At 40.3% G+C, this 18,970-nt stretch overlaps 2 protein-coding genes across 4 annotated transcripts in view; one reads left to right on the top strand and one right to left on the bottom strand.

Moving 5' to 3' along the window:
• Slc1a1 (solute carrier family 1 member 1) overlaps positions 1–3,718 on the top strand; it is a 79,399-nt gene extending 75,681 nt beyond the window's left edge. The window contains exon 12 of the mRNA XM_004838232.4: positions 1,583–3,718. Within this exon, the coding sequence (XP_004838289.1) occupies positions 1,583–1,829 (247 nt within the window). The 3' untranslated portion in view covers positions 1,830–3,718. The remainder of the gene's footprint in view (positions 1–1,582) is intronic.
• Positions 2,131–18,970, bottom strand: part of Spata6l (spermatogenesis associated 6 like) — a 101,523-nt gene continuing 84,683 nt past the window's right edge. For all 3 annotated transcript variants that reach the window (XM_087184002.1, XM_021252788.2, XM_087184001.1), the window contains one exon: positions 2,131–18,277. The gene's annotated coding sequence lies outside the window, so the exon portion shown is untranslated. The remainder of the gene's footprint in view (positions 18,278–18,970) is intronic.

Genomic DNA, 18,970 nt, shown 5'->3' with positions numbered 1-18,970 from the left:
TTATCTGTGAAATGAGGGAAATTCTGCCTGCATCTTTGGCTTCTTGTAAGGACTTAGTGAGCTCCAGTGAGTCAGTGTCTAGAACTATGGGTGACAGACAGTGAAGCTCATTATATGAGGTTTTTTTGTTATGATTAGAATGATTTGAACCATTTCTTTTCATTTCTTTTCTGTGTATCTGTTGTATTCATACACATGTGCACCCCTACCCCACATACAAACAGATAGGAAAGAAAGCAGAACATCTGAGTCAGAATATATCTTTTGTTAAGTTAAAGTTGGAACTAGCCTGGTTCCTGGCTTTTCTTTGATGCCCACCTCTGGTCATTGGTCCTCCAGCACCCGGGTCTGGCCTTGATTCTGGCATCAGGGTACATGTAACTCCAAGTGAACTTCTGTTGGATCTAGCTTAGGCTGACTGGGGAGTCCAGGACTGTGTAGTTTGCAGATGGCAGCTAAGATGGAGGAAAGAGAAGCAGAGATGGATGGTGTAACCTCAAGCTCTGAGCCTGGCTTGGAAGCTGTGCCATGCAAGGCCCCCTCTGCAGCTAGACAGGAATCTAAGGCCCAAATGAGGTAGCACTGTTCTTGCAAAAAAAAAAAAAGAACCCTACCACTGAGGCAAGCTTTAGTTTTTCTTTCCAGTGGTAATGGTGGCTTTTCCCTTCTCCCTTCCCTCATCCTTCCTGGAACCAGTGACCTTCACTGCCAAGACAGCCAGATAAGTCAAACTGCAATCTGAGGTCATGAGATAAGAAGACACTAGGGCTAGTTCAATGCCTAGCCTTGGTCTAAATAGCAGAAAGGCATCCAGAGTGGACCCAAGTGGGCATAGTTGGCCTTTTCTGTCCTGTAGGTCGTTTTCACAAGAATACCCATGTCCGTAGTTCTTGGCAGCAAATGTCCCTGTCCCAATAGATGCTCCTTTCTGCTGTAATCCTTCTCTACCTGCCATCAGCCTCTTCTCTGGGCTGTCTGGGAGTTCAGACTGGATGAAGTCATTTCATGAAGTCCATTCCTGGGCGGACCTGTGTTTTCTCCCCATGGTCTGCCATGGGGCCGACTCATGTTCTGCCATGTCCCTGCTGGCTTGCTCGCTGTGACCTCATTTGATAAACAAGCAAACCAGAAAAACACACACAAGGCACATACACCACCCACACAACATCCAGGTTCTCACCTTAGTCAGAGGAGAGCCCACAAGGTCAACTGAGTAACAAACTCACAATACAGAGGTTAGGGCTAAAAGATTTAAACGAGTCCTGAGCCTCCTTTGTCCCCTAAACATATCTGTGGAGACTCTGTCCATATTTCTTGGGGGAGGAGAAGAAGATTACAGGAGATTTAGGGAAGTCATTGCTCTACTTATTGGAAGCACAGATCTGGTGGGCCCTGTTTGTTCACTTTTTACCTTTATGAATGGCCGTTTGGCTCAGGCCTGTGAGGTGCCTGTCGTCAGCCACCCAGAAGCAGCATTTTCTGCACAGGCTTAAATCTGAACTGAACAAGTCAAGTCCTTTCCTTCCTTCAGTTGATGAAGGAAAGTGAAATCTGAGCTCTAATGCTCCTGTTTTCTCCGTAGGGACCGGTTCAGGACCATGGTCAACGTCCTCGGTGATGCATTTGGGACTGGCATCGTGGAAAAGCTGTCTAAGAAGGAGCTGGAGCAGATGGACGTTTCATCTGAAGTTAACATTGTGAATCCTTTTGCCTTGGAATCTACGATACTTGATAATGAAGACTCAGACACCAAGAAGTCCTATGTCAATGGAGGCTTTGCAGTAGACAAGTCTGACACCATCTCATTCACCCAAACCTCACAGTTCTAGAGCCCTGGCTTGAGATGACTGGAGTAATGAAGGACATCTCCATGAGAGTCATCTCTTAATGAATCCAGACACTTAGGAGAAAAACAAAAAATGATCAGTTGTACATTTAGTTTGATATACAGACCTCTAGATTATTTTCTATATTTGGCTTGATAAGCCTTTGCTGTCTTGAGTTTTAAGATTTGGGATGGGGTAAAATGAAAAAGTCTTAAAAAGAAGTTGTATTTTCTGGCTTTTAAAAACCCTTTCAGACAAAACTTGAAAGTGCATAAAGTGTTGGAACTAGGTAATAGTGGAGGGGAAATTGTTTTCTCATGTATAGACCAGTATCTTGAGTTTTAAAAAAGAAGTTCTCTCATTGGCTACAAATTTTTACTCAGGCTTTCTATTGGTGTGGCTTTCCTTTGACTGCTCACTTTTTATAAATTTTAATGCATCTAAACAACCCCATCTAATTAATGTGCCAAATTGTCCATTTTGAACTCATCTCCAGCAAATTTAAAAGAAACCACTTTAAAAAAAGAAAAAAGACCAGCACAGTTCCACAATAACAGTTTTAAGATGAACATAGGGTTCAGGGATAAGGGAGGATTCTTTTTTAAATGTACTGTATTGGGACACTGGTAACTGTTAACCCAGTGTTCAGTATAGAACTATACATATATATGTGTGTGTATATATATATTTATTATTTTCATATAATTTGCAAGACATAATCAGGATTGAACTCTCAATGTGAAAAAAGGAGTTCTCCTTGTACTTGAATAACTACAATTCCAACCCAAGTCTGCTTCGGGCCTTATTGGAACTCCTTTCTCAGGAGTACTAGAATGAGAAATCATGTTGTCGGATTGTTTCACATCTGTGTATCTGCCCCTAAAGCAGAGCTATATTTTGGTGATACTCCAGGATGGCATAGCCATTCTTTTACAACTTCCAGACTCAAGCTGCCTGGAAGGAGTCCATACCAGCTCTACATAAGATGATACACAAAGGTGTCACTTCAAAAAGGTTGGCTGTGCTTGTATCCAACTCAGCAGTGGCTTCATTCTTCCAAGTTCACTCACACCCACTTAACAAGGCCAGTATTTTTCTGCCTTTACACTTTTGTACCTGTCAGGGCCCAAATGACACTGGCAAGCTACCAGCTAAGTTGTATTTTAAACTAGATTCTATTGGTTAATAAGCCACCATGCACAAAAGCTGTTCTTACCCTGGATTTTTTGCAGAGCAAATCCCATGACATGAGACATTGGTTCAGGGGATATTCTTCCATCCTATAACACTTGTCCTGCCTCCTCCAGAAAGGATTGTTCTAATTCATAATCTTGGCCCTGCTCATTAAAAACCTCTGCTAGTCATTCTGTAAGTGAAGATAGCTTATTAAAGTTTGTGCTTCAATTCTCATCTTGTAAATAATGCTTAACATAAACTTGTACTTACACTTAGATCCAAAAAGTCATGTTTCTGCAGTATTGTGTAGCCAGCTTAAACCTGTACTTTTATATTTAAAAGAAACAAGAAATTGTGCCAAAGATAGCAGAAAAGTAAATCAATGCTCAATATTGACCAGCTGGACCTGAAATCTATGAGGAAAGATACTGAATTGACATGTAAACCTCACAGTGACCACTGATTCCATGTGAATTTAAAATGCAAATATTAGTATTGTTTATAGGAAATAAATCTAAATACAAATGAAATTGAATCAATAATTTATTTGGGGCTAAATGGTTCTATCCCCTTATCATGATAAGGAGTCTCTTCATGAACTGCAGGTCATCCTTATTTTAGAGTTTGTAACCAGCCTTTTAACACACTCTGCTGTTAAGTCCTAAAAAAGAACAATGTTCCATTTAAGTGTCAATAAACATGTCCCTCATTCTTTCTTCCCTGCCTTTTTCTGCCTATCTGTACTTTTATCTTATTTATGTGGGTGGATATATGAAGGCTGAGATGTGGATCATTTGAATCAGACTACACATAGATTATTATTTTCAGAACTTTTTGTCACCCCAAGAATGAAAAAGCAGGGCTGGAGGGAAATAATTCTTCATAATAACCAGTGAGCATTTCAAGGCTGAAATACAGTGCCATTATGAACAGTTGTGATCGTACATTGTGACTGAAAGCACAATTTTGTTAGAAATTACTGTTATAGAATACAGGCTTGTCTGCATAGAATTAGATCACTTGGTTTAATTGAAAAACCAATCCCTCCCTATGAAACATGACTACAAACTATAAATGGCTAGATTCACAGTGCTCTTTAAAAGAATGGCTCTGCCCTGCTTGGCATAACTGAGCCATGACTATTTTCTACAGGACATGGTAGAATCACCTGTGTGATTGACATAAAAAGAAAACCAGCCCCCTGAGGGAGAATGGTATAAAAATGCTTATTGCTCTCTGGCCACAGGAATAAGGATAGCTTCTTTTGATTATAACATGGTGGGAGGTGGGGGATCCCAACAATACAACTCCCCAGAAAGATTAGTTGGGAAAGTTGGTGTAACTGAGCAGAAGTACTCTATATGATTTATCTTGCACAAAGTATAGAGGATGTCATCAACTCTGTCAAATGGATTTAATTTCTCAACAAATTTTTGAGAGCCCACTGGGTAGACTCTTATTTAAAACATACTCCATTCTTAGAGTAACTATGGGAAATGTGTTTGGCTTATCATCAGGCCATGGGCCAGTATGAGTATTGGCTGTGCTCTTTCAGAAACTTCCCTCCTGCAGCAGCAGAGAAGCAATGGTCCTGTGGAGCCTTGGCGGGATGCTAGAAGATTCTGTGTGACAGTACTGATGGTCTGTATTCTCTTAACTGCCCACCAAGGGACCATCGGACACAATGAGCAAGCACACAGCTCTGATTTTATTTTTGTGACCTTGCCAATAATCTAAGCCTTGATTTCCTTTTCCATGAAGCAGGGATAACAGTTCCTGCCTTGTGAGATTGCTTTAAGTGAGAAAATGTCTGTGATGCCTCTAGCAAAGACGCTGTCACATAATATAGTCAATAAATCCTAGAGCTCCCCCTCTACCCCAGCCCCTGGGGAGGGAGGGAAGAACTACACCCTTTGCCTCCTCCCCCATTTACATGGGTATTCCACAGGTATATTTGTGTAAGTGTCTCCCAAAAGCCCGTGTGTTAAGGCTTGGCTGTTAGCCAAGCCTTTAGCCTGTGGTGCTATTGGGAGCAGGTGGAACTTTTAGTAGGAGGAAGTTAGGTCATTGAGAGCTTGTCCTTGGAGAGATATGGCTACCCTATTTTCTCTCTCTCTCCTCTCCCTCTCCCTCTCTCTCCTTCCCAATCACCATGAGTGGAACAGCCTTCTATATCACGTTTCCCCATGGTGTACTGCTTTATCTGTCACAGACCCCAAAGCAATGGTGCCAGTGAGCCAGGCACTAAAACCCCTAAAACTGTGAGCCAAAATAAACCTTTCCTCTGTATAACTTGCTTGTTTCAAGTATTTTGTCACAGTGACAGAAACTGACACAGGATGCAACTGCAATTGCTCTTTCAGTATTTTAGGACTCGTGTCTCTGATGCAGACAGGAAATGTTGCCCCTACCACTTGATGCTAACCATATTATTACAGTGAACTGTACATTCAAGTTTATGAGACTTCATAAACCACCCCTTTCTCTAAATGGGAAATCCCTTCCTGGAAACAGGACATTTAAATCTTAAAATATTTGCTCCTGAAAAGTACCACATGGGATCTATACAAAAATAAGCATCTGCAATCTTTTTTCCCTGTGGTCAGAGACACAGAAGGGGTTTGAGTGCTTGGGCTGCCTATGTGAGGGTGAGGTGCATGTTCATGTAACACTCCTCATTACGTACTGAAAGCAAGAGTACACATGAAGTTCATCATGTGACTCCACAAAAACTATCCCCATCCGACAAAGGCAGACTTTATTCTGCTCCCCACATGAGGCCTTTTACTATATTCTGTGGTAAGAAACGTGCCTTCCTTCTCTGAAATCTTAAGACTATTTAAGTGAAAGTCATGCAATATGAACAAGAAGTAGGCATTGTGAAATTAGCTTGAGGACAATATAACAGTGAACATACATGGAATAGGATGACTGCACCTAAGTGTCTGATCATGGATGGAAATTACCAGGGACATTCCTAGTAGGCTAGGCTATGTGGTCCTGCAATGCTCCTAATAACCACACAACTGATGTCTCATTCTTCCCTTACTAGGACAGACTCCATGTACAGTTTGGAGGGTGCATCTTCAGAATCACGGGGACACTTCTGGCTCCAGCTGTAAGTCTCCACCTGGGCTGCCACCTTTATGGTGTCACAAAATTCAGAACAGTTGTGGGTAAACCCCAAGGTCAAGATAAACATCCGTATTCCTTTTGTTATTCTAGTGAGGAAAAATAGAAAAGGAAAGCTGTGACTCTTCTAGAAAGCCACCAGGGAGGCTCCCATTCCAGGGGAACAGCACCAGGGTGTTAACATAGAAAATCAACTGTACAAATACCACACATCTAGAAAGGCAAAGAACCCCAAAACTAAAATATAGAACCAGCTTGGCTCCTAAGCAATGGTGTTTGAATGTCAACCCTCATTTTCTCTCTGGGAAACTACCTGTTCTTGGAAGACTAGAGGCTCTGGTTCCTGCCATTCCTCTATGACTCTGGAAAGCCATTCACTTTCTGCTGTAGCATTTTATTCTTTCACTTTCAGATGTCATGGGGATACAAAGCAAGCCCACATCATTTGAGTGGTTCAGAGTCAAGGGTCCACCTGTCAGGGGAAGGCATAGGAGTCCTGGAGATCTGATACCTGCCAGGAGTTGCTTTATCATATTCAGACTGTTGAAAGGTACATTTCTCAAGGCGAAGAGAAGATGGAATGAAACTAAGTCATCAGGGGAGAGTAATCACTGGAGCAAAGGCACCACTTTGTCCATTTTATGGACACATCCTCACAAAGTGGTGAAAGTGTGCACAGTTTTAAAAATGACTGATCCTCCATTAGACATTCTTTGTAATTCCAAAGTCATCACTTAGCAAGAATAAAAGGTCAACAGAAAAAAATTGTCTGAATTGATTGGAGTGGGGGAAAGGGTTCTAAAAATCTGAATTTGAGGGTAAAAAAATTTCACATCTTTAGGTGAGTGGATGAAACTACTACTGTGTAAACTCCAGTTATAGACAAAAGCAATCCAGTTAGCAACCGAAGGGCACTGGGTGATCCTTCCCCAACACATGCTTTTATCTTCCCAGCATTGGCTTCCCAAAATGGCCTCACCTCCCAGGGCTTCCCAGTAAATCCTCCATTTCCTAATTTAGCCAAAACCAAGATAGACAAGTAAGAGTCAATTTCACATTAATCACACACAAATCCAAGACTCTCTGTAAGGACTATTTAGTCTCCTTTTCTGGCTCAAAGGACAGTTTGCTCCTAGACCATCCCAGGCAGACCTACTAGGTTCTTGTGCATCTTTCAAGACACCGATCTAACTCCTAACAGCTGCAGGCATTAGATATGGAGATGTCTCCTTGCCTGGATGGGAGTAGGAGAGGGTTGGATGCCCTGGTTTTAGAAAGAAGAAAAACACAGAGGAAAATCATTTTTATGCATTGGCAAATGTTGGCATTTCAGTTACTAGGTGGCAAGCACTGTTCCCACCACTTACATATTAACTCATTCAATATAATAGCATCTTGAAGCAACTACTATTATCCCCTTTGTACAGATGAGGAAACTGTCTCAGAAAGTTAAGCAACTTGACCAAGATCACACAACAAACAGGTGGCAAAGCAATTTGGCTGCAGGGTCAGCGTTCTTCACCGGGCACTGTAAAGCAGAGGAAGCCAGGGGTACTGGACTACTAACTCTAACTCCAGTCTGGGGTGGCCCTACATTTTCAAAACAAGAATCACTTCAGAGATCTACTTTACAGCACAGTGCCTACAGTTAACAATATTGCATTGCACACTTAAAAACTTGCTAAGAGTGTAGCTCTTAGGTTTTAAGTGTGTTATCTCACTCATATGGAAGAAGGAAGGAAACTTGATGATGGTTAGGTATATGGCATGGACTGTGGAGATGGTTTCATAGCTGTATACTTTTACCACCAAACTCCTTAAGTTGTATATGTTAAACAGGCACAGCTTTTTGAACATCGTACCTCAATAAAGAGATTTAACAAAATAAATAATCATTGTTAACACCAAGTGTTAATTATATGACAGCACTGAACTATTTTATATACGTAGTCTTACTTATGCTTCTCAAACTCTTATCAGGCAAATAATATTACCTGTGTTTTCAAGATGAGGAAATTGCAGCTGACCAAGGTTAATTAACTTGCCCAAGTTCACTCACACAGCTGGGACTCAAACATTATTCCAAAGTCTTCCTGGCTTTCAAGATATAAGCCTCAAAATGCCTAGAAAGTCAATGCATGATAGCAGCCCATCATCACCTCTTTAAAAGTTGTTCATCTTTTCTAATCATGTCATTTAATTTGCTACAATCAAATTTCCTCCTTCAAATCCCCCCTCTGTTTTCCCATCCTAGCAAAGATTAATTTAAAATGTGCCATTACTTAGTGGCCTGAACTCACCTCCTTTATGGCTGATACATTATCATTCTATCCTTCTCTCCTCACCTTTAAATCCTTCATTCAAATCCCAGTTCTTCCAGGAAGCCTATTTGTTCCAAACCCCAGATGGGAAGGTGTTAGAATAAAAACTGGAACCCTATTTCTTTTTTCCTTTTCATACCAAATTTTTAGGGCTGCTTATTGGTCTTCATACCTCCATTTCCTCCCCACTTACTAACACCTTAATCCCTTAAAGTCTATTTTCCACAACTGTTCAGAAACTGCAGGGTAACCTATGCCCTGCTTGTGAAATCCAAACAGCATTATCCCAGTTGTCACTGTTTACACTTCTGCAATATTTGTCACCTTTGGCTGCCTTGTATTCCACTAAGTTCTCTCTCTGGCTTCTGCAATATTACCAGGCTTAGCACCACCTGAGCTTTCTCCACTGCTCTCTCGCCCCCTTTGTAACCTCCTCCTGCGGCTGCTCCTTGCTGTGGGTCTCATTTTTGCCTCTGCCAAACACAGGAAATATGTGAAATGAGTGGACCAGCTTCCTGCCATTCTGGTCTTTCTCTCTCTCAGTGCTCTGTCCACCAGAAATTTATCCATTCTTACGGCTTTAACTACCACTCTGTGCAGATGACTGCCAAAAATGTGTATGCACAAAATGTAAATATAGCTGCTCTTGGTTTTGCCTGTCCATTTAGATCCCATTTGCAACTTCTATTGAGCATTTTTCATTGGCCTTTCTGCCATCATTTTAAACTGTACTTATTTGGTATTAACTTCCTAATCTTTTTTTCTGAAGTCTCTCCTAAACTTTGTGTTTTCAAAATCATCATCATTTCCCCAGTAACTTGAGATCATAATGGCTTCTTTTTGCTTTTGACTCCAAGAGTCTGCGGTTTTAAGGCAGGTTTACAGACATTAGTTCATTTATGCAAATCCCTTTGCCCTGGGATACACAAGGGAGCCCCTGAGTGAACAGTGTTGTCTCTGTGAAGCAGCTGGCCCAAGATTTAGCCACCCTCCAGACATGAGTAACTGGATGTGGTCTATTCCTGAATTTGTACTTTCCATGTAACCCTTAAATGAATAAACTTGTATTTTGATAATCCTCTAAATCCTATTTACAACAATGATACCTTCATAGTAAGAACAATAGTTAGATGGATTAAAAAACAAGAAGCCACTAAACTGGATGTGATGGTGTACATCTGTTAATACCAGCACTTGGAAGGCCGAGGCAGGAGGATTGTCGTGAGTTCAAGGCCAGCCTGGGCTACATAGAGAATGCAAGGCCAGCCTGAACTCCAGAGTGAGACTCTGTCTCAAAAAAAAAAAAAAAAAAAAAAGCAAAAATCCACTAAACCAAGTACAAGATGCTTCCATTGCCTTGGGAATACCACTCTGCCCCTCAGTAGCCCCTCCACTAGTATTCTGAGCTTTCCCTATTCTATCTCCCCAGCCAAAAGAGACCATGAATAAAAGATTACCTCCCCAAAAGACTTTACTTAAATCTCCTGTTTTGTTCTTTTGGTCCTTGAGTTGATCTTGGCTCATGTCATGACGAGTATGAATCTACAAGCTGAAGGACTTGGTGTCCTTAGATCTACAGGACAATTGTTCCCTTAATCAACACTTTACTCCTTAGGATACAAAATCAAAACACAAAACTCCACAGTGTACTTGTACACCAACAATAAACCCACTGAGAAAGAAATTAGGAAAATAATACCATTCACAATAGCTTCAATAAAGATTAAATATTTAGAAATATTTAATATTAAATATTAAAATTAAATATTTAGAAATTAACCTAAGGAATTAACTGAGGAAGTGAAAGACCTCTATAATGAAAGCTACAGTACTCCAAAAAAGAAGACACAAGAGGACATCAGAAAATGGAAAGATACCCCTGTTCCCAGGTAGGCAAAACCAATATTGTCCAAATGGCCATACTTCAAAAACTGATATACAGATTTAAGGCAATCCCAATCAAAATACCTACAGTGTTCTTCAGAGAACTAAAGAAAACAATTCCAAAATACATAATGAAATCAGAGGAGACCCAGCAAAGCAAAAGTAATTCTGGACAACAAGAGCAAAGCAGAAGGTTGAATCACAATCTCAGACCTCAAGTTACATTCCAAAGCTACAGTGATGACAGCACAAAACTGGCACAAAAACAGACCTGTGGATCAATGGAGCAGAATAGAGAATGTAGAAACAACCCCAGCACAACCCATGTTCATAGCGGGACAATAATAAACAAATAGACAAATCTTGGAAGTGGTCTATATGTCCATCAACATATAAATCAATAAAAAATGTGCTATTTATATACAATGGAGTACTTCTGCCCTACAGGAGGATAAACTTGAGTCATTTGTAGGAAAATTGATACACCTTAAAACAATAGTGTTAAGTGAAATAAATCAGATATACAAACTTAAATATCACATGGTTTCTCTCATATGAAAAACCCAATGTATGAATAAAGAGCAAAATAAAAGACAGATTACAGAAAGCAAGGAGCTAGATCTTTTGCAAATGAGGAGACCAAGAGGAAGGGGAAGGGAATGGGAAATAAAAAGAATTAAAATAAAAGAATTAGGCTGTGTCATGTACATTTACCAACTCCCCACAATAAAAGTAATCATTATGTACTGCAGACATGTACTAATAAAAATAAACATTTTTTAAATTCACTCCTAATAATCGAATAGTTTGCCACGGTCACCTAGTTTAACTGGTTCTTTTTTAAAGGAGCCAGACTCTCCACAATATACACTCATGGGTTTCAAAGCACCATTAAAATGTTACCTCATAAGTTTCTTCCTACTCCCAATGTTTAACTCACCCTTTTATTTTCTATGACCCTCCTATCAGTTCAGACTCCATTACCCTAATTTCCAGACTCTAGTGGCTTTCTCAGTCTCCCAGCCAGTCTCTACCTACTCCCAAAATATTCTGAAGAAGACCATCAGATTAATACTTAATTTTCTCACCACAAAACCCTGATGTCCATAGCAGTCTAAAACACCAAACATAATATTTAAGATACTTCAGAGGATATCCTCAGAGGTCATTTCTTTCCACATACACACGTGGTTCGGCATGCCCTTCCTAATTGCCTCACTTCTTCTCCACCTGTTCTGCCTATTCTGTAATGTCAGAGAAATTCTTGGCACCCAGCTGCAAAACTCCAGTGTTTTTTATCTCCTTGAATCTAGAGAGTAATAGTGTCTTGATACGTAATCAGATATTGCCCTATTATTAAAGTTAACAAATAGGAGACTTGATTATAAAGTAATGAAATTGAGTTCCACAAATCTCATTTAAATCAATATCATTTCATGCCAGAGTCAGATTGGTGGCTGTAGGCCGAGCATTTTTAGATTTAGATTTGAGAACTTGCGCACCCTGTGGGAGCTGGGTGGGGAAAGTTACACTATCTGTTTCATTCCATTTCCCCCTACCTACCATTATTTCAAACCTTAATATGGCTGACAGTATCAAATTCTGTCTGCGTCTGAAGAAATTTGAGTTTGCAATACTTTCTGAGAGACACACTTAAGCCATATCATTGCCCTAGTGAAGTCTGGAAAAGCCAGGAGGGTACATGTCATGTCTTATACTCAGTATGATACTGAGCACAGAGTAGGAACTTAGTGAATACAAGTTGAATGGATCCACAGAAGGCTGCAGAATTGATTTAGCTGTCAGGGCTAGGAGACCACATGATCCAGTGAACAAAGGATGTCATCATGCACCTGGGTTGAACTCCCCTTATGCAATGCCAATGAGCTCTCATGACTGCAAGTTCCCACCATGATTCCAGCATTTCCAACAATAACACCTACTGCTTACAATCTGTTCCTGGAAGTTATCCCACTAAAACAGGTGTGATATTTATCTCAGTTTGAAATACCAAGCTAAGTGTCAATTCCTGGAGGAAAAGGAACGGGGAGGTTTATTTTGAAGCAAAGGGAAAAGAGAACTTACTAAAAATACTATTTACAAACATAATATTCCAATGACAGGAAATAACAGAAAGCACCTCTTGTTGACCTAAACAAGAAGTGGTTAACCTCATTCTAACTACTGTCAAGAGACCTCAGACACCCTCTCACTCTGAAATGTGAAGTTCATGTTTTTCAAATCCTCAGGTACAATTTCCCGAATAGCAAACCCTCAGATAAAATATTCCAGCATCAGGGACAATAATGCTCATGTAGCAATCAACAGGTGGAATAAAGTGGTAGAGACCATGAAGTTTGGAAACAAGACAGACTAGGGTTTGAAAATTGGCTCTAACACTTGTTTTTTGAGCCTTAGCAAGAAAATAGGGGAAACGATGTTTTCCTTAAATAATTAAATGAGATAAGAGTAAGAATAGCTAATTCGTACTGAGTGTTCATTTTATGCCAGGCACTGATTTAATGTGTTTTTTAAATGTGTCATCCATCCACGATGAATTATGAAGCAGATACTCTTATCTCTTATTACCTTATTACTCAGGATACTGAGGCACGAAGAGGTTAAATTTGCTGAAGGCCTTCAGCCTATAAATGGCAAAATCAAGATTTAAGTCTAGGTGCTCTTGCTCCCAGTCTTCCTGCTCATACTACAACGCTCCTGAGAAGTACTGGATAAAGCACCTCTCAAACTGGGACACTAAATAGAGCAACAAGTGAGTGAGAGGGGGGGTGTACAGGGAGGGAGGAAGAATGAACTTTTACCCCATTTCTTTTCTGGCATTCCAGATCTCTCAAAGGTAGATGACAAGGTTTTTAAAAGACCATGATTCTCTAAGTCCCCTCAAATTTCCTTTGTCCTGGTCCCCTGCATGGAAGAATTTAGGACAAATTACCCTCTATACCCACTCAGGCTAAGGAGAACATGTAATGACACACCTACAATGGTTCACAAATATCCCCAAACCAACTCAACTAAAGGCCAAGACCTCCCAACATGTATTTCTCAACTCCTTTACCTTAGAGCAAATTCACTTTCTTTCCAGGGTTTACCTACACTCTCTTCATTTGAGAAAAGTACTAGTCCTGGTTTGTCTCAGGGGCATAGAAATTCTTGAATCCCTCTCACTGTTTCTGAGACAGGCCTCTCAGATTTCCTGGTATTGAGATCAAAACACCCCACAATCCCTTCACCATATGACCCTCCCACACCAACAAAGCAATATGAACTATACATTATCTGTTCTATAGGCGAGCACGACCTGAGAGAAAAGGCAAAGCGGTGTGGGCACCACAAAGCCACAGACAGTACATGAGTCCCTGAAGGTGATTCTTATGGGTCCACGGGGATGGGTGATATTATACTACAAGCTACAGGGTACTTCAGAAATACAGATAATATAAAGGAAAAAAATATGTACTTATAGGGAGATGTGATGGTTCACTCTAAAAGATTTTCTGAGGGGAAACATGTGGCCTGGGAACTTCCTCGCTCTGCTGAAAAGGCTCTGTCAATCCAGCCATCCTGAAAAGGACCCATTTGCACTCAAAAGAGACCTTCTGTCTTAGATAAGAGCCTGTTTGGGCCAAATTCTCTAGTTCTGAAGGTGAAATTGAGCATAGGTTCTGTCCTCCAATAAGCAAAGTAAAATTTATGGCCATAATTTTGTACCCCTAAACCCAGTGTGGAGGACAGAAGGATCCCAGACCCAGAGAACAGAGGGTTTCAGCTCTTGTCATTGTTGGCAGGATGCCCAGGACAAGAAAAGAGAGGAGAGAGGGTTCCTCCAAGATCCCAATGTCTCCCCTTATCAGGCAGAACAGCATCCTATCGGGCAGCACTAGCAGATTTGTTGGTCACAGGATGGACAGAGCACATCTCCTGTTCCTCAGTGTATTGATCAGGGCCCAGTAGCTGCTTAGTCCAAGAAGCTGAAAGCCACAGAACAAGAGGGATCAAGGATGTGTCCAAGACTGAAGGCCTGGAAGCTCCTCTGGAGAGTGGCTGATATGAGTTTGTGTTGAAAGACTGAAAAAACTGGAGTCTGATACCCACAGGCCATGGCAGTAGCAAAAGATGCACCCACTCAAGCAGAATGGAGCTTTTCAAACATGCACACCAACTTTCTTTTTCTTTCCCTTTTGTTTCACCCAGGCTACAAGCCTATTGGTTGGTGTCACCCACAATTGAGGTGGGTCTCCCCCATCAGTATGCCGGCCTACATGCCAATCATCTCTGAAACATCCCGCAGAACACACCTAGAAGTGTGCCCTCTAATCTGCTAGGCATTTCCTAATCCAGTCAAACTGACATATTACAATTAATGGTTACACTCAGGCTGCCCTTGAGAGAGGCTAGAGGACCCCTTTAATGGAACTAATAGAGGGGAAATATGGCTATATTGAGAATACACTGGGATTCAGGGGTTAGGCTGAACTCACACATGTAACCCATCAAGCCTCTCAAATTATACACTTAAAACTAACCACCTGTTTTATATCAAATATATCATTCACACTCTCATTTTTTAAATCTGTTTTGTAATTCAAGACCTACAGGTTTCAGCTTGTCTGGTGATCTAAAGAAATGGCTTCATTGTACAGCAGCTTTTGTTTAGCAGGATCAGATTCCACATAAGAGATTTTCCCAGGATCCTCTGCAAACCAAGACCCCGTGTGCTCATAAAATATGGTCTAGAGTTTGACAGATCTACAACTGTGAAACTCAAGAAAAGAATTACAAACAGAAGCAAGAAAGGTGGAAATACTTTTTTATCGTGTTTAATGACAAAGAACTTCCCATGGTGACCCAAACCCCAATACAACACAAAATTATTCACGCTATTACATATTCCAAAAGCAAAGCACCTCAACTGCAATCCTGGGCCCAATATGACTCCTCAAACTTAAATAATTTCTTGAGAATTAAAAAGTTAAGATATAGATAATTAGAAGGTCATGGTGGCACAGGCTTGTAATCCCACACTCCTTGAGGCTAAGGCAGGAGGATTCCAAGTTTGAGCTCAGCCTGGGCAACTTAACAACTTAGCAAGACCTTGTCTAAAATTAAAAAAAAAAATTTAAAGGGCTGGATATAGCTTAGTGCAAAAGCCCTAGATTTAATACACACACACATACACATACACACACACATACACACACACACACTGTGTTAGTTACTTTTCTCTTGTTGATGAGACAAAATACCCAACACCCAGAGTAAAAAGGGAAAGGGTTTCCTTAGCTTACAGTTTGTAGAGGTTCCAGTTCATAATCAGCTGGCTCCAAGGCAGGGTGACTGAGGGCCAACAGTTCATGGCGGAGGAAGGCAGCAAAAGAGACAAGAGAGGCGGAAGGTCCATCACAGAGGAGAAACAGCTTATGGCGCCCACAGGGTAGCAAAAACAACCTTAACAGCATCTTTCTGCTCATTTTATCTTATTCAGACTACGGCGATTACGTCGGTGCCAAACCAATTACTCACATGTAGTGATTTAGTAATCACATGCCCTTAATCCTAGCATCACACATTCCAGATTTAGCTACCTTCGAAAAAGATTGCATGAGGTTTGGGGGGGACATCTAGACAAAAGTCACAACACACACACACACAACACCCCAACCAAATAATTAAAAGTACAGAATTTGCAGATCAGAAAGTGAGAAAAAAATCATGACTTGGTGAGAAAAAAATGACTTCACATAAAAATGGGCATTTTAACTCTTATTAAAGAGTTATGCTCAAACTATTTCAAAAAATGTATGCTGATGTGTTCCCCAAAGTTCCTGTATTGGAAACTCAATCCCCAGTGCAAGAGTGCTGATTAGTTTAAGAGGTGATTAGGTTACCTCTTTGGTGAACGGATTAATACAGTTATCCTGGAAATGGGTTAGCTACCACAGGTGTGGGTTCCTAATGAAAGGATGATTTCAGCTTCCCCCTTCCCTCTGTCTCCTCTTGCCCTTTCACCAGAAGATGATGGAACCTGAGGTGCTCACCAGAGGTGGCCCCTCAACTGGATTTCCCAGCCTCCAGAACCGTAAGCCAAAGAAACTTCCACTTTTTTAAATACATGAATGCTGAACGTCACCGTGTATAATTTAACAACAGTAGAAATAAAAGATGAACTCATTAGAGCTGATTTCCTTCATCTGGTTATGTCAAGTAGCACTCTTCTGACAATTGTATCATGGCTTTAATGTAACACAGTGGTTTTTTATTTTTGATGACAACTTAGAGGTAACATCTAAACAGCAAATTAGCAACTGTAGTTTCAGAGACATCAAGAACATTTACAAGTACATGTAATTTAAGCTGGCTGTCTCTGCTGAGCTTGTCCTCTCTGCTTCCACAGGTGAAATGCTTATTATAATATACACCTTTATTTGCCTAAAATTCTGAGAGGAGTATAAATTATTTTTTGTTTTAGAAGTTTTCCTGTTTTAATTTTGCTTTCCTAATTTACCTAGCAAACCAATTCCTGTGGTCTTAAAGAGTAAAGAAAACTTGACTCTCTCTCTGTATCTTATAAATACTGAAAGGGTTTTATATCTTCATCTATTTAGGATGCTATAACAAAATTACCATAAACTGGGTAGCTTACATATAAAAGCAATTTATTTCTCATAGTTCTGGAGGTCAGAAATCTAAGGTCAAGGTACCCGCAAGTTTAGAATCTGCTAAGGGCACTCTTTCTGGTTTACAGATACCCCCATCTTACTCCATTTTCGCATGCTAGAAGGGCCAAGTCACTCAGGCCTGTTGTATACGGGACTAATCCCATTTATGAGGCCTCCACCCTCATGACCTCATCACCTTTCCAAAAGCCTCCATTTCCTAGTATTTTAAGGAGACACAAATATTCAGATCATAACAAGTATGGTAGAGAAAATGTGAAAGTTTATAGTATGAAGGAAAAGCAAAGATTTCCATTTACAGGCCACCTCTTCTGTAGTTCTATGGCCATGAAAACAGATGTGCCTCTAGTTCCCCTTCCTCCCATCAGCTTCCTCTTCCTGCTCCCTCAAACTGTGCAGCATTTCATAAAAGCACTCTATTAATTCATTAAAAATCTTATTTTGGCAATGCTTCCTGTGAAGCCTACTTAGCTCTTTTAGAGAAATACTTGAGAAAGTTTTGTTCCTCATCTTAACCTATTAAGAATTGCCAGAATAAAGGGTAGGGAACAGAAGTAGTTTGAGCTACAGTACAAAGAAACTGAACTTATCTTACAAATTTATCATATAAATTCAACCTTTAAAACAAGGTATTCTATATTCTCCAGATATAATGCTTTCTTTTCCTAGTTTTAAGGGGACATCAGATAAATCAAGCCTAACGCTAAAAAATAAACAAATACAAAAATCACATTGACAGTCTTTTCCTGGAGAATTTGTCAAGTTATTTCTCAAAACAGTAACTTCTTCTAGCACATATAAAAATTTAAGTTGGGAGGGGAAGGAAGGGAAGGAAAGGAAAAGAAAAGAAAGGTGGACAAATTTTTCAAGAACACAACCATGACCAAAAATGAAGAACAGCTGAAAAAGCATCTTGACATTTTTGTTAGAATTCTAGGATTTGCAAATGGAAAAGCATCTGCCACTCAATTATTATTATTTTCTATTTCATGCTAAAAACAAACACACAAAATAAAACACAAATTTCCAGATGACAAGAAAATGTGAGCCCCAAACAGCAACGCTTTAATCAACAACTCTTACCTGGGCACAAACAACAGTACAGGGTTTGATTTAAAAGGGGTTAGACAACTGGTAACTCAATACAGACAATAAAGGATTGCTGTTCATTTATCCAAGGATATGTAGTTGTCTCCATGAGTGAGCTTTTGATGATCCTCCTCCAGCTTTCATTTATTTTTCCCTGCAAAATTTGAAACATCACATGTAACATGTTGTACTAAGAAAATGGTGAATAATCAACACAACCAAAGAGAAAAAGATCATTTCACACTACTCTAATCTTCACATTCTGCCATGCCCTGGAGTCACCTGGTCTGCGAGTTTCTTCTCCTAGGTCCCCAATGCTGAGCAAGGCAGTGCACACCTATGCCACTTTAGGCAAGTTATCTGATCTCTTTGTATGAGGATGATGATACTCAGTTATCTACTCCCAGAATGATTGCAAGGATTTCTTACAGCCCTTGGAACACAGCAAATGTGCCCAAACCTGTTGGATTGAATTGTTAAACATGTCCCGATCAATTATATTCTACAGAACAACTACTGTTGAGCATGGACAGGGTCAAGTATGGAACTGGGGGGTGTTCCAAATTCCCTATCCTAAAAAAAACTCAGTAAAATACAGAGATTCTCAATCCTAAATTTGTTCCTAAAAAACTCATTAAAAAACCCAATAGCAGGCACCATTTGCAGAAACTTAAAATAAATTGTTCCAGAATAGAGAATGGGCATCAAAAATTTTTTAAGTTCCCCAGGGTGATTTTAGCGAACTGCTGACCCAGGAATTTGCTTTGTGACTCGTATGCATGGTCACTGCCTGTATGGTCTGTTGGATTCTGATGGGATGAGGAGTTCCTTGGATGAAGTGAGGTGC

The sequence above is a fragment of the Heterocephalus glaber genome, unplaced genomic scaffold, assembly GCF_053883595.1.
Source record: "Heterocephalus glaber isolate CG9 unplaced genomic scaffold, H.glaber_assembly_v1.0 deba00001481, whole genome shotgun sequence".
In the NCBI taxonomy this organism is placed as follows: Eukaryota; Metazoa; Chordata; class Mammalia; order Rodentia; family Bathyergidae; genus Heterocephalus; species Heterocephalus glaber.
The sequence above is the reverse complement of the archived record's forward strand: the minus strand, read 5'-3'. Positions and strand labels throughout refer to the sequence as shown.